Source organism: Lepidochelys olivacea (genome assembly GCF_965140295.1).
Source record: "Lepidochelys olivacea isolate rLepOli2 genome assembly, chromosome: 1".
Taxonomy (NCBI): domain Eukaryota; kingdom Metazoa; phylum Chordata; order Testudines; family Cheloniidae; genus Lepidochelys; species Lepidochelys olivacea.
Window position 1 is genome coordinate 110,421,993 of NC_140411.1, and position 22,054 is coordinate 110,444,046.

At 40.0% G+C, this 22,054-nt stretch overlaps 1 protein-coding gene across 3 annotated transcripts in view; it reads right to left on the reverse strand.

Annotated features, from left to right (window-relative positions):
• Positions 1 to 22,054, reverse strand: part of CARS2 (cysteinyl-tRNA synthetase 2, mitochondrial) — a 66,409-nt gene that overhangs the window by 22,490 nt on the left and 21,865 nt on the right. Inside the window, exons 1-8 of one of the 3 annotated variants that reach the window (XM_084616127.1) lie at positions 20,415 to 20,753; positions 20,066 to 20,116; positions 12,581 to 12,698; positions 8,194 to 8,265; positions 7,397 to 7,502; positions 6,503 to 6,586; positions 5,561 to 5,690; positions 5,077 to 5,210 (exon numbers count right to left, since the gene is read on the reverse strand). In XM_084616127.1, the coding sequence (XP_084472253.1) occupies positions 5,077 to 5,210; positions 5,561 to 5,690; positions 6,503 to 6,586; positions 7,397 to 7,502; positions 8,194 to 8,265; positions 12,581 to 12,698; positions 20,066 to 20,116; positions 20,415 to 20,671 (952 nt within the window). In that variant the 5' untranslated portion in view covers positions 20,672 to 20,753. Of the gene's footprint in view, positions 1 to 5,076; positions 5,211 to 5,560; positions 5,691 to 6,502; positions 6,587 to 7,396; positions 7,503 to 8,193; positions 8,266 to 12,580; positions 12,699 to 20,065; positions 20,117 to 20,363; positions 20,387 to 20,414; positions 20,754 to 22,054 lie in introns of those variants that run through there. The other 2 variants (XM_084616129.1, XM_084616128.1) reach the window with 2 other exon arrangements.

The window sequence follows — 22,054 nt, forward strand, 5'->3', positions numbered from 1 at the left end:
GATTTTAAAGTGATGTGTGCAGACTTTTTAGGGGCAGAATTCCCCCAGGAGTATTTATTGCACCTGGGATAGCATGTAGCTCAGCTCAAACATTGCTATACAATGTCACTGACATTTGATAGAGTTCCCTTCAGATATATCGGTACTCTGGGGTCTTGTTTACATTAGCAAAACCATCCATTGCTGATAATGAGCGCAAGGAATTTGTGCAGCTGAATTGGTGCCGAGTATGGTTTAGCTATAAGTGTAGCCAAGAACAAAGCACTCAGCACCACTTCAAAAAGTGTGGTTAAAAGCCTTAAGCCAGCTGTTCACATTAAGGGACTAATCCTGAAAGATACTGAGCAACTGCACCTCCCATTCAACTCATAGGTGATCAGCTCCTCTCAGGATCCAGCACTAAATTGTGGCTGTAAGAACTATACTGGACTGTGGATATGAATAATTGAACTTTCCTGGCTATTCAATTACAATAATTCTGCTTTGAACTCCATCCAATTATTACTGCTCCCCACTCAAATCAGCACTCTCCAGTGTTCATCTTATACCCCAGTCAGAATGCTCTTTAAAGGATATTATGTGATGTGATTATGTTTTGTTTCTCTTAGACAGCAGAAGTTCTGCTCCTTGTACTGTTCAACAGTCTAATTGGCTGTACGAATTTTACATTATTCAGTGCATAATACTGATTTGCAGGTTTGTTTGTGTGCGCGTGCGTGTACACACAAAAACAAAATCAGGACCTATTACAGAGACCGTGTGTTCAGCCCTGGGTGTGGGGGATGTGGAGAGAAGGGCCCAGTATGGTAGCACTTTATAGTAATTCCTGTGGCTGATTAAGGATCAGTAGTGATGGTCTCCAGGAAGAATGCGTCGAACCCCTTCCTCCTCAACTGGAAACAGAATCTGTACAATTCACAGTGCTAAGGGTGGGAGAGGAGTCAGGGATCCACAGGTGTAAGACTGGTTTAAAAAGGGATCCGCCATCAAAACAAGATCCTATTTTCAGGCATTTGTCCTTCATCCTATAGCATGCGGTAAGAAATAATGCTGGTCTACTGTGCAAAGGCCATCATTTTCACTTCCCCGCTCGGTGCCTCAGTTTCCCCATATGTAAAATGGGGATAATGATACTGAGCTCTTTGTAAAGTACTTTGAGATCTGCTACTGAAAAGCATTATACAGGAGCTAGGTATTATTACTAAAGTTAGGCACCTAAATAAAAGTGTCCAAATTTTCAGAGTGATTGAGCACCTGCCGCTCTGACCGACTTCAGTGGAAACTCATATTGCGCTGCACCTGGAAAAAATCAGGCCATTTTTGTGTGCGTCTAAGTATGGATTTAAGTGCTTAATTTTAGGCAGGCAGGTTTTAAATGTTTGACCAGAGTATCTCTATCACATGGTTTCATAAGAAGTCATCAGCAACATGTGAATTATTTCAAATCCCACTCCTCTATATGAGAGAATCCCATCACTGGGAGAGGATGGTTCCATTAAAGAATCTAAAATATCAGGATTTTCACAACTTTGGCTTGGTGTTCTTCCCAGAGGCTGAGCAGTCTAAAAATAAAATCTTTAGAAGATGATTTATCCTCAGTGCAGGGATTTTCTTCTAATGAGGACTGCTCTTATGATTCTGAGCCTGCCAGTATTCCAGAGTGTTAGCAGAATTATTTTTGAAGCTGAATCATTTGTCCTAAATAATTCACAATATCCTCCTCCAGCAGCATTTCTTAACTGAAAGAATATAATTTATTGGCTTCTAGAGAATCATCATCTGAATTCTCACTGGAATCCAGGTTTTTTTTCCCCTTTCTTTTTTCTTTCCTTCTTTCTGGGAGAACTCAGAATCCTTCATTCTTTCCTAGACAAGAATGTTTCTACAGTTTGATTTACAACATTTAAGACTAAAACTGAAAGGGTACCACCAGCTAGAATCCCTCACTGAAAAGTAGTGAACATCCTTCACCAAGGAAACCACTAAACTTGCCTGGATTTAGGGAATAAAGCGTGGATAACAGACTGCCACTGGACAATCTCCATTTGTTGATTTGCTAGAATCCCTCACTGAAAAGTAGTGAACATCCTTCACCAAGGAAACCACTAAACTTGCCTGGATTTAGGGAATAAAGCGTGGATAACAGACTGCCACTGGACAATCTCCATTTGTTGATTTACAACATACTCTACACTGGGAGTTGAAACCAGCGTTCAATTTAACCAGTGCAGGTGGTAATACATGAAACAAGTCTGAGCCATTCCCAATATATTATTTATATTATCATCATGACCCCACTGTCCTAGGCACTGTCCAAACCCAAACAAAACGACAGTCCCTGCCCCAAAGAACTTGCTAGTAAGTTTTAAAATTTCAGTTGGTCCCACAAAAGACATATTTGCCTATTAACAGACAAAACAAAAATGGACATCTTTATATTGACTTGAAAACTAATACTTTGTGATTACAGGTCAGGAATTTTTGAAATGACATACTGCTTAGCATTATAGCTGCAGCAGGAAGATTCCAGGGGTGAGTACTGTCTATACTTGTAATCTCAGAAAGTTAAACTCAAACATATTGGGTCACAGACTGGGTTTAAACCAATAGTTGTAGCATTTGGATATTTGATCAACTATGGCTCCAACATTACAGATATACTCAACTGCAACAAGAGTTTCCTCCAAGCAGAATTGTACTATGGGCATTTCAGTTCTACGGTTCTTTCTTCTCACTCTGATCATTTTTCAAATCCCCATGAATTTATATCTACTGCTCAGCAAGTTGTGCTAGGCCTATGTTTATATACCACATACTATGGGTCTTATTCTGCAGTCCTTACTCACATGAGTAGTTCAATTAACACAATGGGACTTCTTGCATGAAGAAGCAGTACTCTACATGTGCAGGGGTTGGGGATGCAGAATCAGGCTATTATCATCACCAACTTTGGAGAAAGTCAGAATAATCACTGTGGGAAAGAGGACCATAATACACAGGGTAGATATATTGGTACTGACAATGGTACCAGGGATAAGATGATGCAGTGGCAAAGCCTAATGCAGAGCAAAGTTATCTGGAGTGCTGTACACAGATGTGTTAGGGGTGTTCCTACTCAGAGCAGCAAAGAATGGAACTATACAATCCTGAGCAATGCCACAAACAGGAGACTCTGTCAGACAAGGCTTTGGCCCCTTCACAGAGTCTATTTAGATAAAACCAATGAGGTAGCTGTCTGGAAAACGTCTTTTGTCTTAACAGGTGACAAAGTCACCCAACTCTCAATCTTTCTCTTTTTTTAAGCTCTGTAAGAGTGTGGAAATAAGAGGTTGAGGCTGTCTACACTATGGGTCCATCCACACTAGACCTCTGAACAATTCCATTCTGAATTTCCCCACTCACCAAGCTGCAGGGGACATTCAGAAGTATGCTTTAGCTAACCTCGTCCTTTATTATTTTTCCCCCTTCTGACCAATGCTGACGGTGCCAAATTGTGATTAAAATCAGTTAAGAGTGCATAGGCTAGATATGGTTTCTATACTTGATTTAAATAAAGTTCACATTGATAAGAGTGTTTAAAAATCAATATGGCCCAAGCTAATTTTAAACCATGTTTGAAAACAGTTAACTATAAAATAGAATGGCATATCATAGTTGATATGGCAATTTAACGGTCTCTGGTGCTCACCTGTGCTAAGGGGTACAGGAATCTCCTCAAGATATGAAGTGATTAGTCTGTCAACCCTGCCATCAAAGACAATGTAAATTGTTTGGATCACAAAGAGGAAGTTAAAGAAAGCTAGAAAGGAAGACTTCAATGGAGTTATGACAGTTTAGACCAGCTGATGAACTGCTCCCACAGCTTTAGGGGGAAATTTAAAGATAAAGTGCCCAGTGAGTGAGTTCCAAATAGACTGGGCAATACAACAACTGTGGTGAGTTGTGGAGAAACAAGACTGTAAAAAAGAGTAGGAGGCAGAGGGAAGAAATCTTTGTTTGAAGTTGTTTCTTTTTCACGACGCCAGGACAGGAGAGTATAAAGCAACGGAAGTCAATTATAGAGCATGTTAGACACAATCTTGTTTCTTTTCTCATGACTGGAAATAATGCTAACAGTAGATAAAAGTTTCTCAGCAGAATTCAGTGGATTTAGTGAATTTAGAGTTTAGTGCTATGTCAACAACAGATAATTACACATTCAGAACTCCAGTATCTTTCTCTAATCCAGATGTTTCTCTGTTGGAAAAACACCACTGAGAGGTTTTCTTTGTTAATCTGTTTATATATCTCAGCATTATCCTCAGGTTTAATTTTCCATTGGTACAGATGACTTTCCCTACCACAACGCAAATCCCTTTATTACATTTATAAATACTGCCGTTTTGGTTACAGCTTTCTACTGAACACTTTATTTCAAGCCCAGTGCACCTGATGCCAACAGTTAAAGGACTCCAAGAATGATTTGTAATCCATCTCCGTTTTGGTGCTTCTGAAAATTATAATCAGACATCTCACAGAATTCTGACTCACCTACTTACCCTGCTCACCTTCCCCCAGATCTGGAGGGCTCTGATTCCAAGGTGATGTGTTTTTCTATTTTTAGGAATATACACACAACAATTAAATAAATAAATAAATAAATCTCTTCTAGTTTTCTGGGAGAAATAAATATAAAAAAGACATCTCAAAATTCTAAGGAAAGCAGGTGAAGGATGAGTGAGAATTCTGTGAGATTATATCTTCAATGAGTAATAATTAACCTTCCCTTCCATTTCTTTCATCCAGGGCAAAAAAACCCACATGGTAATGCAGTTTAACTACTTAGAGACTTCCAAAAATCCAATTACAAACTCCTACATTTCTGAACTTTTTTTAAAGTAAGAGTCAATTTGTATTATTTAAGGTAAAATTCATTTTCAATTATCCTTCTTAATTTAGAGAAAACAGAAACTTGGTCATTGTAGCAGTATATCTGTATATAAGTTTTTCTCCACATTTCTGAGCATAAAAGCATGCCATGAAAAGCTGAAAGCCATATTCAAAATTTAAGATGACTAAATTTAAGCTGTTACTTACCAGAATGTAGAAAATAATTTCCCCATTGTTCACACTGATGATAAACCTCACACTGTGCAATTTCATTTTCATGATGTGGGAACGCAAGATCTATGCCACCAGTATGGATATCCAGTTGACTTCCAAACACTGTACTGTAATAATATTTTACTGATCAAAATCAGAACACCACAAGAGCCTTTGTAAGGAAATGTAGTAATTAACAGATTGAAACACTTTAAATCCAAATGCTTTCTCCAGTTTATTACAGTAACAGAACAAGTATTCTAAGAAATACTAAAATTTCAGCAATGTATTTGTCCAGTTTCACTTTCTGCAAAAATGAACATGTTTTCTTTATAGTCAGCAATTTCTTATTTTTGTTTATATTCAAAAATTACAAATGGACATATCCTTTCCTTGTTCCAGTTACCAAATCCACATCAGTCACACGCGCACGCAGGCACACACTTTCGCACAAAATTAAAAAACTAGGAAATCTGACCTCGAAATTGTAGAGCACTCAATGTGCCAGCCAGGTCTTCCTTTTCCCCAGGGAGAAGCCCAATAAAGTTCTTGAGGTTTGGCTGCCTTCCACAGGGCAAAATCTTTGACATGTCGCTTATCGCTATCAACTGCCAATAATTTATTATTTGTTAATAGGATAAGTCTCCAAAAAGAGTAAATGCATGAAGCCATTCAGAATGTCAGTAAAGGGAGCTATCCAGATTTTATTCTTGGACAGACACTTCCATTTTCCTGTATTTTTTTCCCTAGCCAGGAGGACAGACATGTTGGACACAAAGTGTTCAACAAAAATTATATCCTGAACATTCTACCGTGAGCTAGAAATGGACTCTGATTCATTCACAGACATTAAGGCGAGAAGAGATCATTAGATCATCTAGTCTAACTCCTTTTGTAACACAGACTGAAGAATTTCACCCAATTCCCCCTGCATTGAACTCAGTAACTTGTATTTGACTAAATTATATAATCTTATTTATCTATAAGTGCCCAGGCCGATCTTAGCTCCCACTAACAGACCCACACCTAACATATTTCTAACTCTATTCCATCCAAAGATAACCTGGAGAATATAAAACAATCATTTCTCCTAAACATAGGTTATCTGGTGGTTGCAGAATAACTTTCCTTCCAATTTTTCAGCAAGAAAACTGTATTTAAGTGAAGTAAAGTCAGGGGGGAAAAAAAAACAAAAAACCTTAAATGCATACAGCCAGAAAAAATGGTCAAAACTTCTTCAGCACTAAATAAATATTATCTATGAATTAAAGTTACAAAAGAACTATGACTAAGAAGGAGATGCACTGTTTGTATTGTTTTAGCCTTTCATATTAGGATTTCATACACATGCTAGTTAAGCCTCAGAAAACACATTTAACTGAAACAAAGTATTGATCCAAACCAGTCCATATCAACATACCCATTTCCTCTTGTACATCAGTGTAAACACTAGCTAACTTTCCATATCGGTCTCCCCTAGACTTGACATCAAAATAAACATCACCTGTTAGAAAACAAACATTGAGATTTATTATAAAGATAGGGGGCATTCACTTTGCCAGTGTGGTGAAAAGATAAACACTTTTCCTGAGTAAAGCATCTATTGTGTACCATTTCCTAAAAGAATCATTTTGCTCTGGACAGTGACTGCAATAACGAGAGCATGTGTTTCCATGTTTATGGTGTCTCAAAGACTACAGATTAAGTTTGCTTATCACGCACATAAGATTATTTTTTCTAACTGCAAACCCACCCTAGGATATAAAAGTCATATTGGGTTCTTTTCTGCTCACATAATATCAACTGTACTCTTCAGGACTCAAATGAAGTCTCTCACAGGTGTAGTTAACGTGCAGCTGCGGTCCCCCCACAATCGTCAGCCCTGCTTCTAAAACCCCACTACGCACTCCGTTTTGCAAAAGATGTGCTCTGCAGTGCATAAGGGATGCACACCTTCCCATAGGGACTACCAGGTTCTTATCTTGCACAAACCTCTGACGAAATAGAATGTGCCAGTTCCATGGTTTTCTAGCCCAGGATTTCTCCTTAGGAATTATATAATGCAGTTAATGCCCTTAAAGAACATTAAAAACTCAGTCACATTTCAATTACAATGTAAGTATACAGTGCTAACAACATGTATAAAAAGTGTGTTAAAGTTATTCACAGCATTTGCTTTATCAGTTATCAATCAAAGGAAGAGATGATATTGAGTATCTGAACTGACCCCAGAGTGGTCTGGTTATAACTCGAACGAAGAGAATGAATTTCTTGCATACACATTAACATCAAACTGTACTGCTAGAAGTCTTACCTTTGGAGGTCGCATAAGCATGTCCACTAGCCATTATTCGTTCTATAAAAGAAATTATCTGAGGAATATTTTCAGTAACTCTCATATATACTGTTGGGGGAAGAACCTTAAATAAAGAAGCAGAAAGAATATGCTGCTTTAGTTTGTGACAATACCAGCATGTTTAAAGGAACCCAGCTAACGTAAAAACACAACAGTTCTTTCTCAAAATGTTGCATATACTATAGTTACAGATAACACCTAAGATGCTTTTAACTGAAAACAGTTACCGAAAAAAGAACTTCTCCATTTTTTCCTAGCTTATTTACTTGGTGCATTTGACAGCACTTTGAGCCAGATGCAAAGCTCTTTGGCGTCAATGCAAAGACACTTGCTGACTTCAATGGGCTTTAGATCAGGCTCTTTCTGTAGTTGATTAATCATGTTCATTACGCTAGTGCCTAGAGACAACCAAGAATGGAGCCCCCTGGTGCTGGGCACTGCCCAAACACAGCCAGTATGCAGTACCTATCCTGAAGAGCTTATAACCGTTCATTCCTTCCTTGAGACATTTCTCCCTTGCCAAAAGACACATGTAAACATAGGGGGATCAGATGAAATCTTATAAAAATTTTGAAAAGGAATTTTAAAAATGTTCACTCTGTACTATTTAAAGGACGATTCATCAGAAATAGAGTATTTTTAAATTAGTCAATTAAAAATATAACTTAAAAATCAGGTTGTCATTTTTCCTTTAACAAATAAATGCACTTTATAATAATTTCAGTTTGAAAAAATAAAATATTAAAGATTTACACCTTTAATGCAGCCATGTCTTGTTTAAAGCCTTCTTCATAAACCCGGGCAAGAGCTAATGGTGATATGTTCATCTGTAGAAGAGAGGCAGATGAGTGAATCAAAAATCAAAATAATACAAAATAGTATAGTCTTATCAGTCAGTTAATGGCTAACTGGAAGAGTTATGAGGTTCCCCGAGGTAAAAAAAAAAAAAGTAAGGAAGGTTTATTAATCCAACATTCAGTAAAGAGACTATATAAAAGACAGTTTTAGCATAAAAGTGGCATTTCATTTATGTTTGAATTATAGGAACATTTTAATCCACACCTTTTTATAGAAACTGACTAAAAATTAAGTCCACAAATCTTTTATTTTTATTCAGAAAGGACTTCACTTCCAATGCTAAGCTTACTTTGCATTCAAGAATAAGGGGGGATTTGATAGCTGCTTTCAACTACCTGAAAGGGGGTTCCAAAGAGGATGGATCTAGACTGTTCTCAGTGGTAGCAGATGACAGAACGAGGAATAACGGTCTCAAGTTGCAGTGGGGGAGGTTTAGGTTGGATATTAGGAAAAACATTTTCACTAGGAGGGTGGTGAAACACTGGAATGCGTTACCTAGGGAGGTGGTGGAATCTCGTTCCTTAGAAGTTTTTAAGGTCAGGCTTGACAAAGCCCTGGCTGGGATGATTTAGTTGGGGATTGGTCCTGCTTTGAGCAGGGGGTTGGACTAGATGACCTCCTGAGGTCCCTTCCAACCCTGATATTCTATGATTCATGGTGCAATAAAGCCATTTCTAACACTTACTGATATATGTCAGAGTTATAGAACAGAGACTTACAGACATCACACATGGTATTTTTATTGTTAAAAATTAATATGATACTTCAACTTTTCATTGCTGTTCCTCAAATATGTGAATGCAATTGGGGAAATGAACTGATAGACAGTCAAATATTTTGTAAAGCATAGTAGCACTCCAACAATATCTACAAGTTTTTAATGCTCACAGCTAGGCACAGGGATCTTCACAAAAGTGAATAAATAAGTGGAAAGCAGAATAAAGAGTCAGTTTGCATTTGATATTACATTTGTCTCAAATACTCATCATAGCCAGGGCTTGAAAAATTCACCAGAACAAAACCTTCCCTGGCAAGTGGAGGTGCTATGTTATCAAATTTTGCAAGATTTAAATTTCTAGTCCTTAGGTTTTGGAAAATAATCTGCTGCATGTGAACAAACGGAAGGCTGTCTTTCTGAATTGGCAGACAGGAGCAACAGAATTAAATTAACAGAACAAAATTCAATTTTATTGCTGCCATTCAGAATTAGGTGAGCAGAAATACATCAGTTTTATTCTGCAGATGCTATTCAGAAATGTTATAAGCAACTAGAGGCAGGCAATGGGGTCAAGATTTTCAAAGGTGACTTTGGATGCCTGATTTAAGACATCTTAAAGGGGCCTGATTTTCACCAGGCTAGTGCTTAGTACTTTTTGAACCACTTATCAGAGTAGCCAAGAGTTTGGGGGAAGAGGTAGAATAGAGGAGGCACATCTCTTGCAATCGAGAGAAGGCCTGGTACGAAAGGAAAGCTTCTTCTCCCTTCTAGGAACCAGAAAGGAGTTGCTTCAGACACTAGAGGCTCCAAATGAATCCCTGAGCAAGATTTAGGAGCCAGCACCCCCGACAGGAATCTCAGTATTAGTGAGACTTCTCACGAGGGCATTGCTCCTCAAGCTCACTGGGGCGTACCCTTCCTCAACTTGTTCATTGACCTGTGCCTCTCTCCGAATGTATTCCATAATCGGGACTTGAAAAACGATCGGGTTCAAAATCTAGAGGATAGAAGGAATCAACAGCAATTAACAGCATGAGAGTATAAAGAACAAATTTTTCCAGACAAAACAAATGGCTTTTTGGATTGAGAAGGAGAATGCAATTATGTCCTATATCTGGACTTTGGTAAAGCATCTGATACAGTGTCAAGAAATCTTACTTCCAAAATTAATTCCACTTCCTTTGGATATGAACCCTACCCCGGTGGACTAAAAACTGGCTGAAGGATTGAAAACAAAGGTTAATGATTAATGCCCACTGAGTAAGAGATTGTCACTCTACAGGATGACTCTCAAGAATTGGTGTCAGATCAGTTTTATTAAATATCTTTTTTAACGAGCTGGAAGAATCACAGGAAATAAATGTAAAAACGGCCGTTTAGGTCATGTAATACATCCTCCTGTTAATGCAGAAATGTCCTCATGATATATTATCCAGAAACGCTTTGTTCAAATGGGGATAAAGGGCAAGCTAATTGCATCTGAAGACAATGTTCATGGAAATGTTTTGAAGATACCGAAGAAAAAAGAAAAACCAACACAAAAACAACCTAGAGAAGTTATAAAGTTGGGATCAAAGCACCACATTCTGGCCTGCTCAGTGTGCTGTTTGACCAAGAGCCTTTCCTGGAGCTCTAAACCAATGCAGAGGACTAATGCAGAAAAGGCAGATGCTAAGCAATCTAGAAGTATTGTGGTTCCCACAGACCGTTAAACTGAGGCTTGGTTTTGTAAATACAGTTTGAGGCACACCAAATCTTAGCTAGGATTTATTTTTAAATAATTGTGTGTGATTTCTATTATTTGTGCTATTGTTACCACAACTCTTCTAAAGACTTTCCCACCCAATAGTATGATAAACCTACAGTCCTAACCATAGAGTGACAGTCAGTAACAAATCCTAACACCTCCTCCTCTATATAAATACCATAAAATGGTGAGGAGACTTCAGTATGCCACTGTTCTACTAACTGTAGAAAACACCCCTCAGAATACAACTTATGGGACTTGGTAAGCATAGAATAAAAGCATCAAATGTGGTTAGCATAGTTACAAAAGTTCTGAAGGCTAAAACTACTTCATAGCACAGACTTTAATCTTGACAAAAGAATGGAGCAAATTAACTACAATTCTTTTAACACATTAAGTCAACTTTTTCTGCAAAGAAATCACCATGATGCTCTTATGAAAAAAAATTCTCAAGATAAACATGCATACACGTTTTAAATGTAGGTTGTATGTTAAAGCACTGGCCTGCAGCCATCAAGAAAAAAATATTCCTAAGGGAAAGAATAAGAATGAGCAAAAACTTATTTTTATCAAAAGCATAACAAGGCCAATATGAGAAAACTCTCTATATTTGCTGTGAATCACAGTTAAAAAATAGATTTTTTTTCCTTGTAATCATTAAAAGTTATTTTTTTTAATAACTGTCACAATAGATCTCACATCAGGAAAAGAACATGCAGTTTGTGGCTGAGATCTATTGTGACAGATTCCCTTGTGTTCCAGAAGGCAGGAATCACCAGGTCTTACACCCAAAAAACTCAATTTAAATCTTTCAAAAAATAATTAGCATTCACAATTTAGTTGTATATTATTAACATTTTATGATCTGATAAGAATTTTATCAAGCAGAAAAAGAGATAGAATGACAATTCACTATGCTCAGTTGGTAAAATTGATTTGATTAGCATCCCACTGAGAGCAGTTTACAAACAAAGCTTTTAATTTAGCCAACAGCCATCAGTGAAAACTTTGCTAGAGTAAAGATAGTTAATAACTTTATCAATCTAGGACTTATACATATCCCTCACGTTAAGCTTGTGAGTAGATCCATTTGAGTTCAGGGCCTCGAAAGCCATTAAGAAAGGTAGCGCATATACAACTCAGAGACAGATCATATCAATGAATCCTTGGCTAGTTCTAGGTAATGTTCTAATAATATAAAAATGTTGTGTGTTAGTGCACCAAAATACACCTGAGCCCTCTCAGTCCATTTCACTGTACAGTTTGATCCTTCCGGGAAGACCTCTGAGAGGTGCTGAGCACCTGCAACTTGATTTTATGGAAGCTCCATGATTATTTACAGAACAACCATCTTCTTTAATGACCAATTCCAAGGCGAATACCGACAATTTAGATAATTTCTGTAAAACAGCAGCTACTATGGACAACTGTCCAAAGTTCACTGGTTAATATTTTCACCCTAGGACTGAGAGGGGTTAATACAACTCCTCAACTCTAATGAGAACCCCAATGACTTTCCACTTTCCTTAACAAACTTGTATTGAAAAAACAGCCCTTCTAGCAGACGACTAAGTAGGGTTGCTTTGTAGCCAATGGCATGGCATTTGTTGTACCTATATCTCACTGATGGGCAACTTTATACACTGCTTCCTTCACAGAGATATCTATGCCAGCTCTGCCAGATTCCCATGTGCTGAGAGCCCAGGAAACAATCAGCCAGTGATTTTAAAAAGCAGTAACAAAATCCAAGTTGTTGTCCAAGACTACTCAGTATATTAAACACTATAAGTTTTTGTCAAAGTAAACGTCATATATTTACCTCATTGGCTCTTTTAATTATTTTGTCATCTATGTCTGTAATCCCCATCACCATGACTACTTCGTTTCCAAAAACCTTAGTTATTATTCTTCGAATAATATCAAATCTAACATAGGAACTGAAAAAGAAAAATAAGGGCTTTTAAATGTGTATTATTGGTAATAAATCTAAATAAAATTAATATAACAGCAAAAATCACCCATATAGCAGCTCTGAATGGCTTAATAATGAAAAGAGAACAATGATAGTCTTTAGAGAGAGAGAGAGACACAGACAGAGACAGATACACACACACACAATATATACAAAATGCTACTCCAGAACTAGTTACATTCTGTAAAGAAGTTATGCAAATCTCAGTTGAAGTGGTCTACCCTCTTCTGGCACTGGTGACACATTACATCAAATGTTCTGAAGTGTTTCTTTTCTTGCACACATCTCTTTAAAACAATATACTGAAGTGAGATTGTGTTAACCTAAAGGCTTACTACTAAAATGAAGATCACACTTACAATACTCCATACTCAGCTTCTAAAACCTCTAATACAGAGGTGGGCAAACTATGGCCCGTGGGACCGTCCTGCCCAGCCCTTGAGCTCCTGGCCGGGGAGGCTAGCCCCCGGCCCCTCCCCTGCTGTCCCCTCTCCCCCGCAGCCTCAGCTCGCCATGCCGCCAGCACGGGAGGGGGCTGCACTGCGGGGCCAAGGGACAGCAGGAAGAGAGACTCACCTGTAGCCACAGGGGAGCAAGCGGGTGGTGTGGCTAAGCAACAACAGCAGCATCTCAGGATAGGCGCAGACCTGCAAGGTGATGAGCACCTACAGCTCCCATTGACTTCAAAGGCAGCTGTGGGCATTCAGTACCTTACAGGACTGGGTCCAGAAGGATATTCACAAATCTACATTCTCCATACCATCCAGCATGCTGAACAAACTGGAGACTGTTTACTGTGTCTGCAAAAAACAAACAAGGCTCAATTAACTTTGCAGATGTATTTGCACCTTTCACTTAGCTGCCTGGATCTGATGGTGATAACACAATGCCTTCCCAGAAATTCTTAGTCTCACATCATAAATCGTGAATATCATATTTGAACTGCACATGAAGAAAACTAGTGTTACTTGCTTGAATTCTGCCATACTAAAATGTGTCTTTGGAAAAGTAGCATAAAAAACTAAGAAACAGATCAAGTTAATGAATCCCTGGCTAATTCTAGGTAAAATTCTAATAACATAAAAATGTTGTGTATTAGTCCACCAAAATACACCTGGGCCCTCTCAGTCCATTTCACTATCAATAAAAGAATCACCATTAATGTCAAAATGCTTAAAATTAAATCCACCAGCTCTGTGTTTTTCTTTGCTAATACACGTATGAACAATGCACTGTCTCCTGCTATATACCTCTACTCTGTTTTTAGAAGAAACAGCATGTTGAAATATGCAGAAACCTTGGCATTTCAGGGAGCAGGATTCTTTTATTCTTCAATAGCAACATGCTGACTAGAAGAAAGGAGAGAGTGAAGGAAGAAGGGGTGGCACAGAAAAGAACCCAGCTCTTGGGATTATTATTGCTAGGAATCAGCCAGCTGAGAAGCTGGATCCTAACCAAGTTGAAACCCTCACGTCAGCAAACTGATAAAATTTCAGAATTAAGTGTTTAAAATCAAGGTTACATTTTGACCCATTAACAGGAATCCTCTTAAATGGGGGCACACACCGTACAAATGTGAACATGGTTCCAATGCCTGGGGGCTGTTGCACAGCAAATAAAAGGGTCGTTTATTTGTAGGGGGCAGGGGAGAGGGTTTAAAACAAAAATGTAATTCCTTTGAAATCCCTCCTGCGGATGACACTCATTTCCATTGTTAATTCATTTCTGTATCTGTACCATTACTTCCTTCATTAATTGCGTCTGTCGTGGTTTAAAAACAAGAAAAATAAAAACTTGTTTGAAGAATTAAGTAATAAAATGGCATCCTTACTCTTTACAAAAATAATTTTGATTAAAAGAAAAAAGTGAAAATATAACTTTATGGACCACAAATGGTTTAAACAGAGTAGCAGCCGTGTTCGTCTGTATTTGCAAAAAGAAAAGGAGGACTTGTGGCACCTTAGAGACTAACCAATTTATCTGAGCATTTTCTTCATGCTGCTAGGAGTGGTGGGTCTCACGGGTACATTATAGGCCTGGATGCCTCCCCATGTTTTCTAATCAATTGCCTGCCACATGAACCTCCTTCAGCAGCTGACGACTGACCAGCAGCTGCAGAAGAAGGGGTCCAGAGCAGAAGCAATCTGTAAGCAGACCCAACTACAGAGGGACACTAAGAGAAACCTGCCATCCTAGTCAAATTAACACTTAAGTTATACCTAACCAAGCAAGGCAACTGGGCAATGTGAAGGCGTAAAAACCAGTGGAAAATTATGCACATTGGAAAGAATAATTTGAATTACTCATACATGTTAGTGAATTTTAAATTAACCCGTAAGAGCCCAGAAAAAGCCTTGAATGTCACTGTGGACAGTTCCATGAAAGCCTATTCCCAATGTACAGCTGCAGTCAACAAAACAAACAATTTATGAGGAAGCAAAAGGAATGGGGTAGAGATCGTAATGCAGCTACATAAACCAATGGTGCACCCATACTTTGAATGCTGTGTTCAGTTCTAGTTACCCTTTATAAAACAAAAAACATGAGAAACAGGTGGATTTCAAAGATAGGAGATGAAGATGATTAGAGGCATGGTGAAACTTCCATATAAGGAAAGAGTGAAAGACAGGAGCTATTTAGTTCAGAGAGGGGATAAAAAGAAGTACATGAAAAACTGAATAATATAGAGAAGGTAAGTTAGGAACTCCTACATATCCCTTCTTGCAAAGGGCAGCAGAGAGAAGAGGACAAGAGGGATGGATGGAGAGATAATCAGAAAAATGAGACTAAAACAAGGTGAAATTCCCTGAGTTGTAAAGGGCCTGTTCAACTTTAGACCTGTCCAGGAAAGGAGAGGGAGAGATGAATGAGCAGAGCAGACACGCAGAATTGCCTCCTCACCATCTCTGAATAAGTAGCGGTGGAAAAGAGAAGGGCTACGAGGAAGTACATATACAGATCCAGAGACTCCCAAACCCCTAACTGGGGACACATTGTGTTGGTTCCTGCTATTCCAGCCCACAGAATTTGTGCATTAGTTGTGTAGTAAATCAGTAAATTAGTTGTGCATTGTTTTAACAAAGTCCATGAATATTAAACATCCTGCCTCCATTTAGTTTCCAGTACAAAGCCTGACTATTTAGGGTTTGTACTAAAAGAGTGACATACATGCAGAAAAAGATATTGGGGGTAAAAAGGAACTGGGATAATAGTTAAGAACAGAAACAGTAACAGTTTCAACCCTGAGATCCAAATATAATTCACTATGCAAAAGTTATATGGGATATTAAGTTAGAAATGAGCTACTATAGTGTATATTTTGGTATTCCACTGAACTAAAAGAATATACTCACCCATGCTAAGGTACTGGCACACAAGATGCTACATTTAAATAAAACTTTCTGGAAAATTATGGGTTTCCTTCTCGCAGGCCATTTACTAGATATTTCCTTTTGTTATTTGCATTCAGATGACACTTACCTCCCTACTCTCAAAACAGAGAGCATGGTTCCCAACCTGCGAGGTCCAAACAGGTTTCAGAGGTGTGCAATGACACTCCCATTTGTTACAGCTAGAAGGGAGAATGGTTCTAAAACTGTGTGTTGTAATGTGGGATTAACATGGAAGAGGTGGAGAGCCACTACCCCAGAGGAAAAAACACTTGACAGAAGAGCCTAGAATGAGGTACTTGTGGAGTAAAGAAGTTTATTGATATAGCAAGTTTAATAATTTTCTTGAACAATGACGTTTTAAGCTATTCTTCCAAAGTGAACAGTGTCAGCCCTCTCCCCCACCAATTTGTAGAACTAAAAATAGGGGTTATTTGGAAGTTAAAACATCATCATACTGCATATTAGGTATTAATTAAAAATAATTCAAGTATGGTTTCCAGATTTTCTGACCTTTATTAGCATCCAGATTAATAAAGCCCTGTCAGAAAGTTACAGAAAAGGTGGAAAACTACAACAATAAACACACAAAAAGAATACAGCAACACATAAGTACTGAGAGTGCAAAAAGGAGAGGTTGCCAGTTCTATGTCTGGGCACTTAGTATTTCAAAACCTGCATTTCTACAAGAGATACATAGAAATAAATATTCTAATTCTCCTCTCACAGTTCCTGCCACAGCAGAAAATGGAACACAATGGGTTCAGAGAAAGAACACAGTCAAAGTCAATGAGGCAGCATAAGCTAAGAAGAAATATTTACAATATTAAGTGGTATTTGACATTCATACCGCTAACCATGACCTGAAAGACATCCTTCCTCAGAGATGGAGTAAGATGCAATACACTCTTTATTTTAAGCAGTGGTGCTGGAACAATTTTTATAATGGAGGTACGGAAGGAAGAAACCATGTATTTGGGTTGTTATTACTACTTCCAGCCAGGGGGTACAACAGCACCCCTAGTTCCAGCACTTATGATTTTAAGTATCATTGGCATGAACCATAACAGCTGCTGAGCACTTGAAACTTCCACTGTCTTCAGTGGGAGCTGGAGATGTTCAGCACACCCAGTTTCTAGCCACGCTAGTAGCATTCTTTCTTTAACATGGTGAAGGTATTTTTCAAAGTTATTTCTGCCATACCTGCACATCATACTATTGTTTACATTGATCTCTCTCACAGGAAAGCCCTAGATTGAATGTAACCATACAATAAACTACCCTCTCGCCACCAGTGGAGGTAACCCCACTCCAAAACTGAAACAAGTTGTCGAGGAAATTTAAGATCATTTCCACAGTTCCTGTCCAAGCTATACATATTCTTCTCCTGCAGTACAGATGAAAGCAAAACTTCCTAGTCAGCAGGAGTTTTGACTATCATACAGTTGCAGGACTGGTAACCCAAGGACCTTAGAGTCTCTCTGGCTGACAAACTAACAGTCATCACATGCCTTACATCAATTTAAAAAAAAAAAAAGATGAAATGCTTCCTTTACAATTACCCCCGATCTTCCAATCCTACTCACACAAACTGGTTTATTACTATAAAACTGTTAATGAATTTTGAAGTGTTGGCAGGTTTGTGTGCTTTGGTTTTATAAAACAAAAAGGCATTGAAACATTTTTTATGGGGAGGAAAAAATAAGTCACACAGAATTTTCAAACAATTTAAAGCAAAAAAGAAAAAAAGACAATTTTTGAGCCTACCAACCCTAAAATGTCCCTTTACCAGGCTAACAGCCCCGTACTGTTTTTTCTAATTGCTGACATAGTAACCAAGCCAAATGAAAGGAAGAAATCATTCTTGCAGCCTATGTTCATATGTAATGTGATCAAAAGAGCTGCTTATACAGATCTAACAGTCTTTAACTTGTCTGCACACAGGAATTTAGTAAACGTACTTCAGGCAGTATATTCTTAAGCATTTAAAGTTAATTTAATAAACAATTGGCAAAATTATTCATTTTTTTAAAATCCAAATTACTTGTGGCATATCAGCTGCTCTTCTTCCAAAATGTTTAAAACAGATTGATATGGAACTGTCTAGCAAATTAAAGTTAATGTATTATGTGTAACAGTCACATTCTGCAGGTATCACGTATCGGGGGTAGCCGTGTTAGCCTGTATCCACAAAAACAGCAAGGAGTCTGGTGGCACCCTTGTTATTCTGCAGGTATGATCCAAAATAATTCATACTGTCCTAATAAATAAATGAAAATATATACAAAAAAAATTTTTCCCCTCCATAGAGACAAACTGCCAAACTGATCAGAACTTGAAAACTTTGGATGTATTAACTAGTATATGTCTATTTTAGCACTAGGTCAGACAACAGATCTTCTCCTTCAGTTTCTTTGTACGGTAAATGCTACCAAGTTGCAGCTGTACACCCAGCTCCACTCTGAAGAGCATACAACCATAGAAGTATAGAGCTGGAAGGAAGTCTATTCCAGAACTTAATTACTCTTACAGTTACAAAGCTTCTCCTAACATCCAACTTGAATCTCCCTTACTGCAGATGAAGCTCATTACTTCTTTCCCTGCCTTCACGGGGCAACAATAGATTACCATCCTCTTTATAAACATATTTGAAGACTTATCAGGTCCCCCCTCAGTTTTCTTTTCCCAAGATGAAACATGCCCAATTTTTTTAACCTTTTCTCCTAGGTCAAGTTTTCTCAACCTTTTATCATTTTTGCTGATCTCCTCTAGACTCTCTCCAGTTTGCCCACATCGTCCCTAAAGTGTGGTGCCCAGAATTGGACACAGAACTCCAGCTGGGCCCTCACCAGTGTCAAGTAGAGAAGGTCAGTTACCTCCTGCGTCTTACATATGACTCTCCTGTTAACGCACCACAGAATATTGGCCTTTCTCACAACTGCATCATATTGTAGATTCATGTTCAATTTCTGATCTTCTATAACCCCCGGATCCTTTTCAGCAGTACAACCACCTAGCCAGCTATTCCTCAGTTTGTAGTTGTACATTTGATTTTTTTTTCTTCCTTCTTGTCTACACTAGAAAATTAAATTGGTTTAACTATGTCACTCAGTGGTGTGAAAAATCCACACCCCTGTACAACATAGTTAAGAAGACCTAACCCTCCACGTAGACAGTGTTAGGTCAATAGAAGAATTCTTTCCTTGATTTAGGTGCCGCCTCTTGGGGAGGTGGATTAGTGACGCCAACTGGAGAACACCTCCGGTCAGTGTAGGGTGTGTCTACACAGAAGTGATGCGGCTGTCGCATTTTAAGTGTAGACATACCCTTACTGTAGTACTTTGCACTTGTCCTTGTTGATTTCAGACCAATTCTCTAATTTCTCAAGGTCATGTTGAATGCTGATTACGTTACAGGATTAGAAATGTCCTGAAATTCAACTCCCAGAGGAAGAATTTAGCAAATTAACAGGATGGGGCAGTTCCCAAGCAGCTCCTCTCAACCAAAATAAGCCATTTGTTTCACTGTTGAATAGATTTCACCAGGAAACAATTGCATGAGGCTAGCTTTCATTTTCAGTCTCTGGTAAGAGGCACCGTCTTTCTTAAGTGAAGAACAGCAGCTTGTCCTTTGGATAGCAATTACGTTTCATTCATCCACCTCAGGTTCTTGGCTGTCCTGAGCTGCTAGACACAAGAGGTTTGTCTATTAAAAACCTGTGACAGGCCCATGTCAGGAGACGTGGGCTCGTGGGGCTCAGGCTATAGGGCTCTTTAACTGCGGTGTAGACATTTGGACTCAGGCTGGTGCCCAGTTCTGGGACCCCCTGCGAGTCCCTGAACCAGCTGACACAGACCAGCTGCTGGTGTTTACCTTGCAGTCAGTCACCTGACATCATAAAACATTAATGCAGTCTTCCTCCTATAATTTTAAAACAACTCACCAAGCATGCCCAAGGTGCGCATGATCGTATACTGTTGGCCCACAGCTATACCTGTGAACAAAGGGAAGATCTAGTGAAGAACAAATAATAAAATAGTCAAAAGCTGTTTGACGTATTACCTGCTGCTATGGACAACTAAAAACAGATACATTAACCAAACTGAACACTGCCACAGGAAGGTGATTAGCTGTGCAGGATGGATCCCTTTGCTATCAGTTTAAAAGCAAGGGAACATTGACAGGACCCCTCCCCCCCATCTCACCAGCAGCATTATTTCTAGAAGGCTGCAGAGTATAACCTTTTACTTTGTATTGGGCTGGCCACTGATTAATGCTATTTAAATCGCTACCAGGTCGCCACTCCTGCATTGGCCAGTATTAAGGGCTCTCTGCTTCTGCTCAGGCTGTTGTAGGTCTGGATCCCGGTATCCCGGCCTGTGGGCCTGATCCACTTCCTCCCGACGCCAGAGCAGCGCCTCGCCGGGGAGGCCCGGCTCCGCACCAGCCCGGCCTCCGCACCAGCCCCTCGGCCGGCTGCCACGGGGAGATCTCCCCGGCCCCCGGAGCGCAGGCAGCGGGAGGCAGCGGCCCGCCGGGCTTGCAGCATGCTGGCGCCGCGCCACCACCCCCGGGGCGGCGAGAGCTCCGCGCGGGGCAGGGCAGGCCAGGCTGCAGGCTCCGGGGGTGGGGAGGGGGGCGGGCCAAGCGGCTCCCCCGCCCCGAGGGCGGAGCTGCAGCCGCCGCGGCACAGCCCGCGCCGGGTGTAGCTACAGCAGCCGGGCCGCCTGTGCAGGGGACAGGGAGGGAGCGATGTAGCTACAGCCCGAGCGGCAGGAAGGGGCGGGGGCGGGGGCTCTGTCCCAGCGCCGGCCGCGCCCCGGGCGGAGTCGGGGGGAGCCGAGCGGGGCCCGCGGCCGGGCCGCCCGGGGCTGCGCTGCTGGATGCTCTTGGTGCTGCAGCGGCGCCTGGTTCGCTGCCCTCCCACTGGGCTTGCAGGGGGAAACGTCCAGCGCCCAGGGCTTCCTCCGAGCAGCGGCCATGCCCGCCTGGACACGGGAAGGACGGGGGGGGGGGGGGGGGTGTCACACTTGCCCTTGCGGTAACACACTCCATTAGCTTTGCTGCCTGCACTTTCGCCTGTAATCTGCTCACCTACGTAAAGGTCAGCAAGTGCCTAAAGGTTTGCAGGGTGAGAGCCTAACAAAGGAAGTGGATCTGCGTGTGTGTCGTCCCCCCCTTTATCATAGTGTCTCATAATCTATAATGTGTTTAGCCTTGAAGTACCCTTACAGTACCCCCATTTTATGGTTGGGAAAACCGAGGCACAGAGTGATTACGGTCACACAAGAAATCTGTGAGAGCTGAAAATTAAACTTGGGTCTCTCAGCTTCCCAGGTAGCACCCCAAGGACTGGACTATCCTTCCTCGGAGATTTGGAGAAGCTTTTATTTAATTAAGATTAATAAACCACTTTCAAAGTATTTGAATAAAATATATCAATGCAAAGTATTAGTACAATAGCCTTATTTTTGTCAAAATTTTCAGGACATACAGGTAAACTTCACAAAGGCCTTGTATACATGAGAAAGTTGTTTGAGTTGAACCTAAATTGGCTTTTAAACCAATTTAGTTAAACTGTTGCAAACCTGTGTGTGAACACTCAATTTGAATTAAAAGTGGTTTATTTCAGTTCATCTTAGACTTGTTCATAATCTACTTAAAATATGTTTATCTCAGTTTAGTTTAAACTGAAATAAGTTTCCATTAGGGTTGCCAGGCATCCGGTTTTTGACCGAAATGCCCAGTCGAAAAGGGACCCTGCTGCAGTGAGGGCCCGGGGCTAAGGCAGACTCCCTGCCTGCCTTAGCTCCATGCAGCTCCCAGAAGCAGCCACCAGGTCCTTGCAGCCCCTAGGCAAATGGGTGGCTCCGCAGCTCCCATTGGCTGGGAACCATGACCAATGGGAACTGCAGGGGCAGCGCCTGCAGGC